The sequence below is a fragment of the Salvelinus fontinalis genome, chromosome 20 (genome assembly GCF_029448725.1).
Source record: "Salvelinus fontinalis isolate EN_2023a chromosome 20, ASM2944872v1, whole genome shotgun sequence".
Taxonomy (NCBI): Eukaryota; Metazoa; Chordata; class Actinopteri; order Salmoniformes; family Salmonidae; genus Salvelinus; species Salvelinus fontinalis.
This window is the reverse complement of record NC_074684.1, coordinates 6,375,371-6,393,082: the sequence shown is the minus strand read 5'-3', so window position 1 is coordinate 6,393,082 and position 17,712 is coordinate 6,375,371. Positions and strand designations below refer to the sequence as shown.

At 42.9% G+C, this 17,712-nt stretch overlaps 1 protein-coding gene across 4 annotated transcripts in view; it reads right to left on the bottom strand.

Annotated features, from left to right (window-relative positions):
* The window catches only part of LOC129817199 (1-phosphatidylinositol 4,5-bisphosphate phosphodiesterase beta-1-like), a 217,717-nt gene that overhangs the window by 26,617 nt on the left and 173,388 nt on the right, over nt 1–17,712 (bottom strand). For all 4 annotated transcript variants that reach the window (XR_008753683.1, XM_055872201.1, XM_055872202.1 and 1 more), the window contains exons 14-24: nt 16,470–16,641; nt 14,835–14,921; nt 14,042–14,112; nt 13,746–13,842; nt 13,399–13,483; nt 12,813–12,937; nt 8,997–9,151; nt 8,709–8,873; nt 5,817–5,916; nt 5,480–5,584; nt 5,234–5,349 (exon numbers count right to left, since the gene is read on the bottom strand). Coding sequence is in view for 3 of the 4 variants with exons in the window: in XM_055872201.1 (XP_055728176.1) it covers nt 5,234–5,349; nt 5,480–5,584; nt 5,817–5,916; nt 8,709–8,873; nt 8,997–9,151; nt 12,813–12,937; nt 13,399–13,483; nt 13,746–13,842; nt 14,042–14,112; nt 14,835–14,921; nt 16,470–16,641 (1,278 nt within the window). In the remaining variant the exon portion in view is untranslated. The remainder of the gene's footprint in view (nt 1–5,233; nt 5,350–5,479; nt 5,585–5,816; nt 5,917–8,708; nt 8,874–8,996; nt 9,152–12,812; nt 12,938–13,398; nt 13,484–13,745; nt 13,843–14,041; nt 14,113–14,834; nt 14,922–16,469; nt 16,642–17,712) is intronic.

Sequence of the window (17,712 nt, the reverse complement as noted above, 5' to 3'; positions counted from 1 at the left end):
AGGTCTACGCTACTTTTCACTGGGTCTCAAAGTATTTTATCAGGTCCACGCTACTTTTCCCTGGGTCTCAAAGTATTTTATCAGGTCCACGCTACTTTTCCCTGGGTCTCAAAGTATTTTATTAGGTCTACGCTACTTTTCACTGGGTCTCAAAGTATTTTATCAGGTCCACGCTACTTTTCCCTGGGTCTCAAAGTATTTTATTAGGTCTACGCTACTTTTCACTGGGTCTCAAAGCATTTATTCAAGTAAAACACTACTTTTCACTGGGTCTCAAAGCATTTATTCAAGTAAAACACTACTTTTCACTGGGTCTCAAAGCATTTTATCAAGTAAAACACTACTTTTCCCTGGATCTCAAAGTATTTTATCAAGTAAAACACTACTTTTCCCTGGATCTCAAAGTATTTTATCAGGTCCACGCTACTTTTCACTGGGTCTCAAAGTATTTTATCAGGTCCACGCTACTTTTCCCTGGATCTCAAAGTATTTTATTAGGTCCACGCTACTTTTCACTGGGTCTCAAAGCATTTTATTAGGTCCACGCTACTTTTCACTGGGTCTCAAAGTATTTTATCAGGTCCACGCTACTTTTCACTGGGTCTCAAAGTATTTTATTAGGTCTACGCTACTTTTCACTGGGTCTCAAAGTATTTTATTAGGTCCACGCTACTTTTCACTGGGTCTCAAAGCATTTTATCAGGTCCACGCTACTTTTCCCTGGATCTCAAAGTATTTTATTAGGTCCACGCTACTTTTCACTGGGTCTCAAAGTATTTTATTAGGTCCACGCTACTTTTCACTGGGTCTCAAAGCATTTTATCAGGTCCACGCTACTTTTCCCTGGATCTCAAAGTATTTTATTAGGTCCACGCTACTTTTCACTGGGTCTCAAAGTATTTTATTAGGTCCACGCTACTTTTCACTGGGTCTTAAAGTATTTATTCAAGTAAAACACTACTCTTCACTGGGTCTCAAAGTATTTTATCAGGTCCACGCTACTTTTCACTGGGTCTCAAAGTATTTTATTAGGTCCACGCTACTTTTCACTGGGTCTCAAAGCATTTATTCAAGTAAAACACTACTCTTCACTGGGTCTCAAAGTATTTTATTAGGTCTACGCTACTTTTCACTGGGTCTCAAAGTATTTTATCAGGTCTACGCTACTTTTCACTGGGTCTCAAAGTATTTTATCAGGTCCACGCTACTTTTCACTGGGTCTCAAAGTATTTTATCACGTCCACGCTACTTTTCACTGGGTCTCAAAGTATTTTATTAGGTCCACGCTACTTTTCACTGGGTCTCAAAGTATTTTATTAGGTCTACGCTACTTTTCCCTGGGTCTCAAAGTATTTATTCAAGTAAAACACTACTTTTCACTGGGTCTCAAAGTATTTATTCAAGTAAAACACTACTTTTTACTGGGTCTCAAAGCATTTTATCAAGTAAAACACTACTTTTCACTGGGTCTCAAAGCATTTTATCAAGTAAAACACTACTTTTCACTGGGTCTCAAATCATTTTATCAAGTAAAACACTACTTTTCACTGGGTCTCAAAGCATTTTATCAAGTAAAACACTACTTTTCCCTGGATCTCAAAGTATTTTATTAGGTCCACGCTACTTTTCACTGGATCTCAAAGTATTTTATCAAGTAAAACACTACTTTTCCCTGGATCTCAAAGTATTTTATTAGGTCCACGCTACTTTTCACTGGGTCTCAAAGCCTTTTATCAAGTAAAACACTACTTTTCACTGGGTCTCAAAGCATTTTATCAAGTAAAACACTACTTTTCCCTGGATCTCAAAGTATTTTATCAAGTAAAACACTACTTTTCCCTGGATCTCAAAGTATTTTATCAAGTAAAACACTACTTTTCCCTGGATCTCAAAGTATTTTATCAAGTAAAACACTACTTTTCCCTGGGTCTCAAAGTATTTTATTAGGTCCACGCTACTCTTCACTGGGTCTCAAAGTATTTTATTAGGTCCACGCTACTCTTCACTGGGTCTCAAAGTATTTTATTAGGTCCACGCTACTCTTCACTGGGTCTCAAAGTATTTTATCAGGTCCACGCTACTTTTCACTGGGTCTCAAAGTATTTTATTAGGTCCACGCTACTTTTCACTGGGTCTCAAAGTATTTTATCAGGTCCACGCTACTTTTCACTGGGTCTCAAAGTATTTTATCAGGTCCACGCTACTTTTCACTGGGTCTCAAAGTATTTTATTAGGTCCACGCTACTTTTCACTGGGTCTCAAAGTATTTTATTAGGTCTACGCTACTTTTCCCTGGGTCTCAAAGTATTTATTCAAGTAAAACACTACTTTTCACTGGGTCTCAAAGTATTTATTCAAGTAAAACACTACTTTTCACTTGGTCTCAAAGCATTTTATCAAGTAAAACACTACTTTTCACTGGGTCTCAAAGCATTTTATCAAGTAAAACACTACTTTTCACTGGGTCTCAAATCATTTTATCAAGTAAAACACTACTTTTCACTGGGTCTCAAAGCATTTTATCAAGTAAAACACTACTTTTCCCTGGATCTCAAAGTATTTTATCAAGTAAAACACTACTTTTCCCTGGATCTCAAAGTATTTTATCAAGTAAAACACTACTTTTCCCTGGGTCTCAAAGTATTTTATCAGGTCCACGCTACTTTTCACTGGGTCTCAAAGTATTTTATTAGGTCTACGCTACTTTTCACTGGGTCTCAAAGTATTTTATTAGGTCCACACTACTTTTCACTGGGTCTCAAAGTATTTTATCAGGTCCACGCTACTTTTCCCTGGATCTCAAAGTATTTTATTAGGTCCACACTACTTTTCACTGGATCTCAAAGTATTTTATCAAGTAAAACACTACTTTTCCCTGGATCTCAAAGTATTTTATCAAGTAAAACACTACTTTTCCCTGGATCTCAAAGTATTTTATCAAGTAAAACACTACTTTTCCCTGGGTCTCAAAGTATTTTATCAGGTCCACGCTACTTTTCACTGGGTCTCAAAGTATTTTATTAGGTCTACGCTACTTTTCACTGGGTCTCAAAGTATTTTATTAGGTCCACACTACTTTTCACTGGGTCTCAAAGTATTTTATCAGGTCCACGCTACTTTTCACTGGGTCTCAAAGTATTTTATCAGGTCCACGCTACTTTTCACTGGGTCTCAAAGTATTTTATCAGGTCCACGCTACTTTTCACTGGGTCTCAAAGTATTTTATCAGGTCCACGCTACTTTTCACTGGGTCTCAAAGTATTTTATCACGTCCACGCTACTTTTCACTGGGTCTCAAAGTATTTTATTAGGTCCACGCTACTTTTCACTGGGTCTCAAAGTATTTTATCAGGTCCACGCTACTTTTCACTGGGTCTCAAAGCATTTATTCAAGTAAAACACTACTTTTCACTGGGTCTCAAAGCATTTTATCAAGTAAAACACTACTTTTCACTGGGTCTCAAAGCATTTTATCAAGTAAAACACTACTTTTCCCTGGATCTCAAAGTATTTTATCAAGTAAAACACTACTTTTCCCTGGATCTCAAAGTATTTTATTAGGTCCACACTACTTTTCACTGGGTCTCAAAGCATTTTATCAAGTAAAACACTACTTTTCACTGGGTCTCAAAGCATTTTATCAAGTAAAACACTACTTTTCACTGGGTCTCAAAGCATTTTATCAAGTAAAACACTACTTTTCACTGGGTCTCAAAGCATTTTATCAAGTAAAACACTACTTTTCACTGGGTCTCAAAGCATTTTATCAAGTAAAACACTACTTTTCCCTGGATCTCAAAGTATTTTATCAAGTAAAACACTACTTTTCCCTGGATCTCAAAGTATTTTATTAGGTCCACACTACTTTTCACTGGGTCTCAAAGCATTTTATCAAGTAAAACACTACTTTTCCCTGGATCTCAAAGTATTTTATTAGGTCCACGCTACTTTCACTGGATCTCAAAGCATTTTATCAAGTAAAACACTACTTTTCACTGGGTCTCAAAGCATTTTATCAAGTAAAACACTACTTTTCCCTGGATCTCAAAGTATTTTATCAAGTAAAACACTACTTTTCCCTGGATCTCAAAGCATTTTATCAGGTCCACGCTACTTTTCACTGGGTCTCAAAGCATTTTATCAAGTAAAACACTACTTTTCCCTGAGTCTCAAAGCATTTTATCAGGTCCACGATACTTTTCACTGGGACTCAAAGCATTTTATCAAGTAAAACACTACTTTTCCCATTTACTTAGCACATCATCTGGACAGAGTGTATGACACACATGGGACATTACACCCCAACGTATAAATGGCAATGCTGAGAATGTTTTTGTGGCCTATGCAATGAGATGTAAATAAGCAGAGTAGAACCATACGATTCCTTTACTCCATTAGAAGCAGAAGCTGCTGTATGGCAAATATACAACAGCACAATCAACACACCACACACCCAGAGCCTACCTGTAGCCTGTTGGAGAACTTGTAGACATAGCTTTGGTACCCCACTCTCAGCATGGCTCAGACCAACTTCACAGTGACTACACTCTCTAACGTTTCACTAACATTTAGCCAATGTTCTCCTTTCGTTGTCTCAATGTCCCTCTCTAGGTTCTCTTCAACCCTGACTCGTTGTAGTACTCGGCATATGTATTTGTTTCAAATATTATTCAGCTAAACCACCTGTTGTTACTGAGTCCTCTCTCCTTAAGCCTGTTTTGGACAGGAGAGGACAGTCTGTTCTGCTCTGCTCTCCTCTCTCATCTTTCTTCCTCTCCCTCTGTCTCTGACACTCCAGTGGAAAGCCCACTATTTCACTAAGCGACTGTTGCCAAGGTGTCAGCATGTACAGGCTCTCTATTGGATGTCCCTGTGGATAATCAGTTCAGCTGGCAAATCAGGCGAGACAGCTCCCTTGGGGCCCGCCTCCACCACCTCGAACTCCCTTACTACCCCTCAGAGCTCGCCCCCCTTCTACCCCCAACCTCCCTTCCTTCACCCCCGTGATACCCCCGCCCCCCTCATCCTTTATCTCATAACCCTGACCCTTCATCGCTGTCTGCCCCTGCCCCACGACTCCCTCCCTCCTAGCCCTCAACCCTTAGTTCCTAAGCCCTGGTCAATAGCTCTAACCCAATCATCTCTTCACAAAGAGACAGGCCTACTGCCTGGGGAGATGCTCATTGATCTGTTACTGATCGATTAGTGTGGGGATGACGGACGACACACACACCTCTTTGCTGTCCTCCTCCTCTGCTCCCTCCTCCAGAGTGAGAGCTGCCAGTTGATTGGCTCTCTGCTCCATCAGGTTGACGTAACGGATGGGATTGGACAACGCCTCGATGACATCTGAGGAAGAGAACGGGGGTACAGAACGTATCATCGACGATGTTATGTAAGCCAGTGGAAACATAAACACAGTTATAACTCTACGGTTAGTTCTATACCAGTATTCTATAAGGTATGTCAGCCATTGTACCTGCGAATGTATCAGGGACATAGTCCTTGACCTCTACATAGACAAACAGAGCAGGGAGGGTCAGAGCCTGGTTCTTCTCATTCCTCAGACCAATGTAGTGGTAACCTGGAACACACACACACACACACACACACACACACACACACACACACACACACACACACACACACACACACACACACACACACACACACACACACACACACACACACACACACACACACACACACACACAGGGGTGAGTGATCAGAAGTTAAAAGACTGTTACACAGTATCACTCGAGCAGAGAAATGGACCAGAATGGTAGTCAGTCAGGCTAACAGGCTGTATGTCACACCTGGGCGGATGGCATTCACAGGAATGATGCGATGGCCAATGAACTTCCCTCCATCTTCAAACACAGAAATCCTCATCGAGGCCAGAGTGGGCAGAACCACCTGAGGAACCATCACAGACACATACACCCATGGATGGTCACATTAACCTGGGAGTTCTTGGTTTTAAAGAACTACAAATCCCATAAAAATGTGCTCTGTGATGTTTTAAACAGTGATTTACACAAATAATTGAATAGAACATTCTTTCTCCTTATGGGTTTCTCGAGGATGAAAGTCTCCTCCTCACAGACAGGGTTGACAACATTACCCTGGATGATCTAAACGGGGTAAGATCATGATCCAATCCAAGTTTATTTGTCACCTTTATTTGGCAGAGGATGCTAGCTGGCAAGCTCTTTTTTTATTATTATTATTATTTTTATCCCATTTTCTCCCCAATTTTCGTGGTATCCAATCGCTAGTAATTACTACCTTGTCTCTTCGCTACAACTCCCGTACGGGCTCGGGAGAGACGAAGGTCGAAAGCCATGCGTCCTCCGAAGCACAACCCAACCAGCCGTACTGCTTCTTAACACAGCGCGCCTCCAACCCGGAAGCCAGCCGCACCAATGTGTCGGAGGAAACACCGTGTACCTGGCCCCCTTGGTTGGCGCGCACTGCGCCCGGCCCGCCACAGGAGTCGCTGGAGCGCGATGAGACAAGGATATCCCTACCGGCCAAACCCTCCCTACCCCGGACGACGCTATGCCAATTGTGCGTCGCCCCACGGACCTCCCGGTCGCGGCCGGCTGCGACAGAGCCTGGGCGCGAACCCAGAGACTCTGGTGGCGCAGTTAGCACTGCGATGCAGTGCCCTAGACCACTGCGCCACCCGGGAGGCCCAAGCTCTTGCTCAACAATTCATATCAAACAAATACACACAATATTATTTGTATTTTTTTTGTAGACATGAGAATTAAAGACATCTACACTATATGTTTGGGGATGACACACACACACCTCCTTGGGCTACTTTAAAGAATCTCAAATGTAAAATATATGTTGATTTGTTTAACACTTTTTTGGTTACTACATGATTCCATATGTGTTATTCCACAGTGTTGATGTCCTCACTATTATTCTACAATGTAGAAAATAGTAAAAATAAAGAAAAACCCTTGAATGCGTACATGTGTCCAAACAAGTAACAATCAATGTCAAGGATACTGGTGACAGGCCAAAAACGGTTTGCAGCAATCACAATATATTATACAGTATATACACTGCTCAAAAAAATAAAGGGAACACTTAAAAAACACAATGTAACTCCAAGTCAATCATACTTCTGTGAAATCAAACTGTCCACTTAGGAAGCAACACTGATTGACAATAAATTTCACATGCTGTTGTGCAAATGGAATAGACAAAAGGTGGAAATTAGAGGCAATTAGCAAGACACCCCCCAAAACAGGAGTGATTCTGCAGGTGGTGACCACAGACCACTTCTCAGTTCCTATTCTTCCTGGCTGATGTTTTGGTCACTTTTGAATGCTGGCGGTGCTCTCACTCTAGTGGTAGCATGAGACGGAGTCTACAACCCACACAAGTGGCTCAGGTAGTGCAGTTCATCCAGGATGGCACATCAATGCGAACTGTGGCAAAAAGGTTTGCTGTGTCTGTCAGCGTAGCGTCCAGAGCATGCAGGCGCTACCAGGAGACAGGCCAGGACATCAGGAGACGTGGAGGAGGCCGTAGGAGGGCAACAACCCAGCAGCAGGACCGCTACCTCCGCCTTAGTGCAAGGAGGTGCACTGCCAGCGCCCTGCAAAATTACCTCCAGCAGGCCACAAATGTGCATGTGTCTGCTCAAACGGTCAGAAACAGACTCAATGAGGGTGGTATGAGGGCCCGACGTCCACAGTTGGGGGTTGTGCTTACAGCCCAACACCGTGCAGGACGTTTGGCATTTGCCAGAGAACACCAAGATTGGCAAATTCGCCACTGGCGCCCTGTGCTCTTCACAGATGAAAGCAGGTTCACACTGAGCACATGAGCACATGTGACAGACGTGACAGAGTCTGGAGACGCCGTGGAGAACTTTCTGCTGCCTGCAACATCCTCCAGCATGACCGGTTTGGCGATGGGTCAGTCATGGTGTGGGGTGGCATTTCTTTGTGGGGCCGCACAGCCCTCCATGTGCTCGCCAGAGGTAGCCTGACTGCCATTAGGTACCGAGATGAGATCCTCAGACCCCTTGTGAGACCATATGCTGACACATGCACATTTGTGGCCTGCTGGAGGTCATTTTGCAGGGCTCTGGCAGTGCACCTCCTTGCACTAAGGCGGAGGTACCGGTCCTGCTGCTGGGTTGTTGCCCTCCTACGGCCTCCTCCACGTTTCCTGATGTACTGGCCTGTCTCCTGGTAGCGCCTGCATGCTCTGGACACTACGCTGACAGACACAGCAAACCTTTTTGCCACAGTTCGCATTGATGTGCCATCCTGGATGAACTGCACTACCTGAGCCACTTGTGTGGGTTGTAGACTCCGTCTCATGCTACCACTAGAGTGAGAGCACCGCCAGCATTCAAAGGTGACCAAAACATCAGCCAGGAAGCATAGGAACTGAGAAGTGGTCTGTGGTCACCACCTGCAGAATCACTCCTGTTTTGGGGGGTGTCTTGCTAATTGCCTCTAATTTCCACCTTTTGTCTATTCCATTTGCACAACAGCATGTGAAATTTATTGTCAATCAGTGTTGCTTCCTAAGTGGACAGTTTGATTTCACAGAAGTATGATTGACTTGGAGTTACGTTGTGTTGTTTAAGTGTTCCCTTTATTTTTTTGAGCAGTGTATGTTTCACCTTAAAGAACTACAAATCCCATAACAGTCTGCCCTATATTATGCTTTACCTTCTTGAGTGTGAAGGCCTCCTCCTCCCAGACAGGGTTGACAGCGTTGCCCTGAGACGTCTTGGTCTTAAAACCTTTCCTTCTGGTGTCCACCGGCAGACCAAACATGTCTATCTCCACATAAGTCCCCACCTTCTTATCGGTCAGGAACTGGCCTGAGATGATCTGGAGACGGGTAGATGAGGATGAGAAAAACAGGTGAGAGCTGTAAAGTTTGTGCACACATACACATACATTCAAATGCGCGCGACGCACGTACTGTACGCAGGAAAACACACAGATACGCACCTTCACAGACAGCGTGTTGGCTACGATGCCGTCCACAGTGCTCTCAGCGAAGGGATCAAAGTGTTTGTCCGGGCGTCTCATGAACTCTGGTTTCAGCCTGTAGCCACACTTCCCGTTGTACTCATACATGCCCAGGTTTAACATCATGGACAGGTCTGACGGAGAGAGAGAGAGGGCGAGGGAGGGGGAGGGAGGGAAAGAGAGAGAGAGAGAGAGGAGGAGGGAAAGGGAGAGAGAGAGGAGGGAGAGGGAGGGAGGGAGGACGGAGCGAAAGAGAGAGAGAGAGAGAGAGAGAGAGGAGGGAGAGGGAGGGGGGAAAGAGAGAGAGAGGGGGGGCGAGAGGGAGAAAGAGATTGAGAAAGAGACTCACTCTAGTAGAATCTGAAGTCAAATGTCTACTGTTTGCTAATGATCTGGTGCTTCTGTCACCAACCAAGGAGGGCCTACAGCAGCACTTAGATCTTCTGCACAGATTCTGACAAACTTGTGCTCTGGCAGTAAATCTCAGTAAGACAAAAATAATGGTGTTCCAAAAAAGGTCCAGTCGCCAGGATCACAAATACAAATTCCATCTAGTCAGCGTTGCCCTAGAGCCCACAAAAAACTATACATAACTCGGCCTAAACATCAGCGCCACAGGTAACTTACACAAAGCTGTGAACGAGCTGAGAGATAAGGCAAGAAGGGCCTTCTATGCCATCAAAAGGAACATAAAGTTCAACATACTAATTAGAATCTGGCTAAAAATACTTGAATCAGTTATAGAACCCATTGCCCTTTATGGTTGTGAGGTCTGACTTCCACTTACCAACCAAGAATTCACAAAATGGGACAAACACCAAATTGAGACTCTGCATGCAGAATTACACAAAAATATCCCCTGTGTACAGCGTAAAACACCAAATAATGTATGCAGAGCAGAATTAGGCCGATACCCGCTAATGATCAAAATCCAGAAAATAATTCTACAACCACCAAACAGGAAGCGATTCCCAAACCATCCATAACAAAGCCATCACCTACAGATAAAAAAACCTGGAGAAGAGCCCCCTAAGCAAGCTGGTCCTGGGGCTCTGTTCACAAACACAAACAGAGCCCCAGGACAGCAACACAATTAGACCCAACCAAATCATGAGAAAACAAAAAGATAATTACTTGACACATTGGACAGAATTAACAAAAAAACTGAGCAAACTAGAATGCTGTTTGGCCCTAAACAGAGAGTACACAGTGGCAGAATACTTGACCACCGTGACTGACCCAAACTTAAGGAGAACGTTTGACTATGTACAGACTCAGTGAGCATAGCCTTGCTATTGAGAAAGGTCGCCGAAGGCAGACCTGGCTCTCAAGAGAAGACAGGCTATGTGCCCACTGCTCATAAAATGAGGTGGAAACTGAGCTGTACTTCCTAACCACCTGGTGTATAATTGGTGTATAATATGTATGACCATATTATAGACACATATTTCCCCAAGATTACACAGATCCACAAAGAATTAGAAAACAAACCCAATTTTGATAAACTCCCATGTCTACTGGGTGAAATACCACAGTGTGCCATCACAGCAGCAAGATTTGTGACCTGTTGCCACAAGAAAAGGTCAACCAGTGAAGAACAAACACCATTGTAAATACAACCCATATTTATGTTTATTTATTTTCCCTTTTGTACTTTAACTATTTGCACATCATTACAACACCGTATATAGATATAATATGACATTTGAAAAATCTTTATTATTTTGGAACTTCTGTGAGTGTAATGTTTACTGTTAATTTTTGCTGTTTATTTCACTTTTGTTTATTATCTACTTCTCTTGCTTTGGCAATGTTAACATATGTTTCCCATGCCAATAAAGCCATTGAATTGAATTGAATTGAGAAGGGGATAGAGAGTGAATGAGAGAGTTACAGAAATACAAGATCAAACAGTACTTCCCCAATTCACTAGTATCACTATACCAACCTCTAACCCCAACCGCAACAAGGCAATTAAATACTGATGTAGACCTTACCAATGGTAGTGTCAGGTCTTACCGATTGTCTAGTGTGAAACGAATCAGATCTTACCTATTGTCTAGTGCGAAACTAATCAGGTCTTACCTATTATCTAGTGCGAAACGAATCAGGTCTTACCTATTGTCTAGTGCGAAACGAATCAGGTCTTACCTATTGTCAAGTGCGAAACGAATCAGGTCTTATCTATTGTCTAGTGCGAAACGAATCAGGTCTTACCTATTGTCTAGTGCGAAACGAATCAGGTCTTACCTATTGCCTAGTGCGAATCGAATCAGGTCTTACCTATTGTCTAGTGCGAAACTAATCAGGTCTTACCTATTGTCTAGTGCAAAACTAATCAGGTCTTACCTATTGTCTAGTGCGAAACTAATCAGGTCTTACCTATTGTCTAGTGCGAAACGAATCAGGTCTTACCTATTGTCTAGTGCGAAACGAATCAGGTCTTACCTATTGTCTAGTGCGAAACGAATCAGGTCTTACCTATTGTCTAGTGCGAAACGAATCAGGTCTTACCTATTGTCTAGTGCGAAACGAATCAGGTCTTACCTATTGTCTAGTGCGAAACGAATCAGGTCTTACCTATTGTCTAGTGCGAAACGAATCAGGTCTTACCTATTGTCTAGTGCGAAACTAATCAGGTCTTACCTATTGTCTAGTGCGAAACTAATCAGGTCTTACCTATTATCTAGTGCGAAACGAATCAGGTCTTACCTATTGTCTAGTGCGAAACGAATCAGGTCTTAACTATTATCTAGTGCGAAACAAATCAGGTCTTACCTATTGCCTAGTGCAAAACGAATCAGGTCTTACCTATTGCCTAGTGCGAAACGAATCAGGTCTTACCTATTGCCTAGTGCGAAACTAATCAGGTCTTACCTATTGTCTAGTGCGAAACGAATCAGGTCTTACCTATTGCCTAGTGCGAAACGAATCAGGTCTTACCTATTGCGAAACTAATCAGGTCTTACCTATTGCCTAGTGCGAAACTAATCAGGTCTTACCTATTGCCTAGTGCGAAACGAATCAGGTCTTACCTATTGTCTAGTGCGAAAAGAATAAGGTCTTACTATATTGTCTAGTGCGAAACGAATCAGGTCTTACCCATTGCCTAGTGCGAAACGAATCAGGTCTTACCTATTGTCTAGTGCGAAACTAATCAGGTCTTACCTATTGTCTAGTGCGAAACTAATCAGGTCTTACCTATTGTCTAGTGCGAAACTAATCAGGTCTTACCTATTGTCTAGTGCGAAACTAATCAGGTCTTACCTATTGTCTAGTGCGAAACTAATCAGGTCTTACCTATTGTCTAGTGCGAAACTAATCAGGTCTTACCTATTGTCTAGTGCGAAACTAATCAGGTCTTACCTATTGTCTAGTGCGAAACGAATCAAGTCTTACCTATTGTCTCGTGCGAAACGAATCAGGTCTTACCCATTGCCTAGTGCGAAACGAATCAGGTCTTACCTATTGTCTAGTGCGAAACGATTCAGGTCTTACCTATTGTCTAGTGCGAAACTAATCAGGTCTTACCTATTGTCTAGTGCGAAACTAATCAGGTCTTACCTATTGTCTAGTGCGAAACTAATCAGGTCTTACCTATTGTCTAGTGCGAAACTAATCAGGTCTTACCTATTGTCTAGTGCGAAACTAATCAGGTCTTACCTATTGTCTAGTGCGAAACTAATCAGGTCTTACCTATTGTCTAGTGCGAAACTAATCAGGTCTTACCTATTGTCTAGTGCGAAACGAATCAAGTCTTACCTATTGTCTCGTGCGAAACGAATCAGGTCTTACCTATTGTCTGGAAGTTCAGGGCCACCAGTTGACAGCCAGCATTCCAGAAGAGCTGAGGGTTGTAGTTGGAGGAGTCTACTCTGGTGCCTTTAGGGTAGATACGACTCAACTGCAGCTTGTTATACCTGGACACGCTCCGTTAAGGAGAGGACATCTGGAGAGGGGCTTTACCTTCTGCACTGAGCTATCTAGTACTTACACGGATAGGGGAGACCGGGGAACAAAGTAACACAGGGTCAGTTGTAACAGCTTAATAACTCAACTCAAATGAGAAATAACTGTTAGTCAATGTGCTAATGCTTGGTTAGTATTACAAGCCTAAGAAGTTTTGTTAAAATCCATCAATTCATTTTTCTTTTATTGACACAATTTTTTTTTGTATAAAAGTATTATTCATCTAACTCAAATAATATTGTCATAATAAGCAAAAGCCTAAAAGTGTTACTTTGATCACCGGTCTCCCTACTTTTACTTAACCAGGGAAGGTGATTCACAAGTTCCCATTGCTGTTGAGACAGTTTCAAAAACAGGAAAAGATTTGAACAGACGTTTTACGTCAAACCTCCACACAGAGCGAGAAGGATACTCAACAAACTCCACGGGTGACTTGGTGAGCTGCTCCAAGGCTTTGGTCTCCACAAACGACGACATCTGATAGCTCCGATTGATCTCTGGATATTGATTGAATGGTAAATTCATTTTGAAAATGGCATAACTTACGGAATTGATTCTACTATTTTTTTTTTAATATGCAGCAACCTTTGAAAGAGTGAATCTGTAACAGAACAACTCACTTGAGATAGTGTATTCACAATGCCAAAAAATGTGGTTCACAATCACATGGAATATTCAAATGAGTGTGTATGGTGCTGTTCTTCTGAACAGGTGTGGTCTAAATAGGTGTTGAGTTGTGCTCAGGAGTGAAGGTCTTACTTTTGGAGGCCTCGAAAGAGTTAAATTTGACTGGCTGGACATAACTGACCAGGTTAGACATCTCCTCTGTGGCAAACGCCTCGCTGCCCGCTGTACCCTGTAGGAGGATCACACAACACACAGTTAGAGAGAGAACAGCCTCCTCTCTTCTCCTCTCCTTGTTTGACTGTCGGGACATAGCTCACGGGTAAAGTGTATTTCTGTGAATCTCCACTAGGGGGCAGCCTCGGCACACATAAACAGGAGACACCTGAGGCTGCTGGAGAAAGAATGAAGATGTTTTGTGGGCTACTTACCTCATCCATGGACCCCTTTTTACAGTCATCATCGTCATCATCATCATCGTCACTCTCTGCCTCAACTTCGCCTGAAAGACAAGGGCAGGTTTAAGTTAGCTTCTCTGGCTACATGCTCGTGATTTCTGAAGGCTGCATTGTCAGAAAGCAACCGCCAAGGTTTGGAGTTCTGAAGGGGGTGAATGAAGGTGTAAGCAATATGGGGACAGACCCACCAAGCCTTTTAGTGGGTTTACGGCAGCTTGCACCATGGGGACGTTAGGGAAAGGAAAAGGGGGGAGGGAGCTTGGGACAGGGTTGCAAAATTCTGGAAACTTTCAATAAATTCCCTGGTTTTCCTGAAATCCCGGTTGAAGTATACCCGGAATAAGAAGGGAATTTGTGGAAAACCAGGGAATTTATTGAAAGTTCCCAGAATGCAACCCTAGATATGATAGGAAAATGAATTAAGGGAAGGACACAGGGAAAGGGAATAGGGGAAGGAAGAAACTAAGGAATTGACTAGGTCAGCGTTTCCCAAACTTGGTCCTCAGGACCCCAAGGGGTGCATGTTTAGTTTTTTGCCCGAACACTACACAGCTGAGTCAAATAATCAAAGCTTGATGAATAGTTGATTATTTGAATCAGCTGTGTAGTGCTCGGGCAAAAACCAAAACGTGCACCACTTGGGGTCCTGAGGACCAAGTTTGGGAAACGCTGGACTAGGTTATAGAACTAAGGCTACTAAGGGTTGTTTTAAGACCAGGTAACTGAGGGGTATCTATCTGATGGTGTGACCATGGGCATGACTCACCAATGGACTTCCTGCCCTGTGGTCGGACGCTGAGCTCAGCGACCTCTAGAGGCTGGGAGGACTCGGTCATCTCCTGATTGGCCGAACCTGGTGGACAACAAATAATGATTAACCAATATGTGATATACACAGTGGAGGCTGGTGTCTCCTGAAATCGGAGGATGGGCTCATTGTAATGGCTGAACTGTAATGAATGGAAGAGTATCAAACACATGGAGACTATTTCCATTCCAGCCATTACAATGAAGCCGTCCCAACTATTTCTCCTTCCACCAGCTCCCACTGGATATACAGGTAACTGCCAAAATAAAGGAAACACTTGAGTAAATGAGTATATTGAAAGCAGGTGCTTCCACACAGGTGTGGTTCCTGTGTTAATTAAGTAATTAACATCCCATCATGCTTAGGGTCATGTATAAAAATGCCCAGTTGCCCATTATTTAGGCTACCATGGCTAGAAGAAGAGATCTCCGTGATGTTGAAAGAGGGGTCTCGGAGGAGCATATGGGGTAAAGGCTGTGCGTGTCTCAGCAGACAGATCTCAACCCAAGTGAACCCTTGTGGGAGACTGCTATAAGACTGCTAAATAGACTAATCACATATGCTGCTGTTTATTATCGATCCTGTTGTCTAATCATTTTATCCCTACATATCTACCTCAATTACCTCGGACTCCTGCACATCGACTTGGTGCTGGTACCCCGTGTATATAGCCAAGTTATCGTTACTCATTCTGTATTTATTATTACTAATATTATTATTATTATTATTATTATGTGTTATTACTTTTCTATTATTTCTCTATTTTCTTTCTCTCTGCATTGTTGGGAAGGGCCTGTAAGCATTCACTGTTAGTTACACCTGTTGTTTACGAAGCATGTGTCGAATAAAATTTGATTTGATCAGTCTGTGAAATCCTTCAGAAATCAGCATGGACTGCAGTAGTGTAGGACATAGTGTGTGTCTGGGAGTCTGCCAGCAGGGGGCAGTGTGTACTAGTGTATGAGTGTGGCGCGTGGCTGGAAGCCCCAGTAGGCTGCTGTTGATGGATGCCGGGTGATTCTGTGTGAAGGGGAATGCTAAGAGCATCGATCCTGCCGCCTGCCTGGCCCTGGTACAGCAGGGCTGTCTGCTGGGTAGTTATAAAACTAACTCTGACACACACACACACACACACACACACACACACACACACACACACACACACACGGAAGCAAGCACACACTCACATACATGCAGGCAGGCAGGCAGGCAGGCAGGCAGGCAGGCACACACACACACACACACACAAACACACACGGCTAGGTTGATATACACACATGCGCACCGGAGCTAGAGTTTCGGCCCCACCAGTGAGTGTGTGTGCCTGGGGTGGTACTCGGAGTGTGTGAGTAAATGAAATAGTCAATAACACAGCTCACTGATGGAGAGGGCCATGAAAGCGATGGATGATCAACTACAGCCATTTCTTACTGTAAGATGTAGCATTTATGATTGGCAAACAATTCTCCCACCAGTACTTCTGCTGACTCGCAGCGTTGCACTTTATTATAAATCGAATAACCACCCTCTGTGTGTGAATGGCCTACAAGAGACGTGTCTTTCTGCTGCTGCTGCTGCGTGTGTGTCCCATACCTGTGCTGGGAGAAGAAGGCTCATGCACACTGGATGAGTCGCTGTATGTGTTGGAGGCCTGCTCTGACAGTTTCTTCTTGGTGCTCGATGTCTTGACGTGTTTCTTCTTGTTCTTCACCAGAATCTTCCCCATCAGATCCAAAGGGCTGGGCAGGTGTACACCTGGTTCCAACTAGAGACAAAGCGAGAGAGGTGAAGGGAGAGAGAGGGTGCGAGAGATTGAGAGAGAGAGGGAGCGAGAGAGGGAGCCATCGAGGGAGAGACATGAGTTACTCTTTACGTGAAAGTAACACGCGCGCAAAGGTCCTACTGATGATGATGTCGGTGGGTGTGTGTGGTAGGCAAGGGTATCAAACCGAACTTAGTGTTGTGACGATGAGAAGGTGCTGGTCACAGTGTTAAAGGCTTAGTGAACTGAATGAAAAACAGGCCATTACAAGCTGGTTTGGCAGTGTGTTTAGTTTACAGCTTCAAAAGTGTTTAGTTTCCAGCTTCAAAAGTGTTTAGTTTACAGCTTCAAAAGTGTTTAGTTTACAGCTTAAAAAGTGTCTAGTTTCCAGCTTCAAAGTGTCTAGTTTCCAGCTTCAAAAGTGTTTCATTTACAGCTTCAAAAGCTTTTTGTTTACAGCTTCAAAAGCTTTTTGTTTACAGCTTCAAAAGTGTTTAGGTTACAGCTTCAAAAGTGTTTAGGTTACAGCTTCAAAAGTGTTTAGTTTCCAGCTTCAAAAGCTTTTTGTTTACAGCTTCAAAAGCGTTTAGGTTACAGCTTCAAGAGTGTTTAGGTTACAGCTTCAAAAGTGTTTAGTTTACAGCTTCAAAAGTGTTTAGGTTACAGCTTCAAAAGTGTTTAGGTTACAGCTTCAAAAGTGTTTAGGTTACAGCTTCAAGAGTGTTTAGGTTACAGCTTCAAAAGTGTTTAGTTTACAGCTTCAAAAGTGTTTAGGTTACAGCTTCAAAAGTGTTTAGGTTACAGCTTCAAAAGTGTTTAGGTTACAGCTTCAAGAGTGTTTAGTTTACAGCTTCAAAAGTGTTTAGGTTACAGCTTCAAAAGTGTTTAGTTTACAGCTTCAAAAGTGTTTAGGTTACAGCTTCAAAAGCTTTTTGTTTACAGCTTCAAAAGCTTTTTTGTTTACAGCTTCAAAAGTGTTTAGGTTACAGCTTCAAGAGTGTTTAGGTTACAGCTTCAAAAGTGTTTAGTTTACAGCTTCAAAAGCTTTTTGTTTAAAGCTTCAAAAGCGTTTAG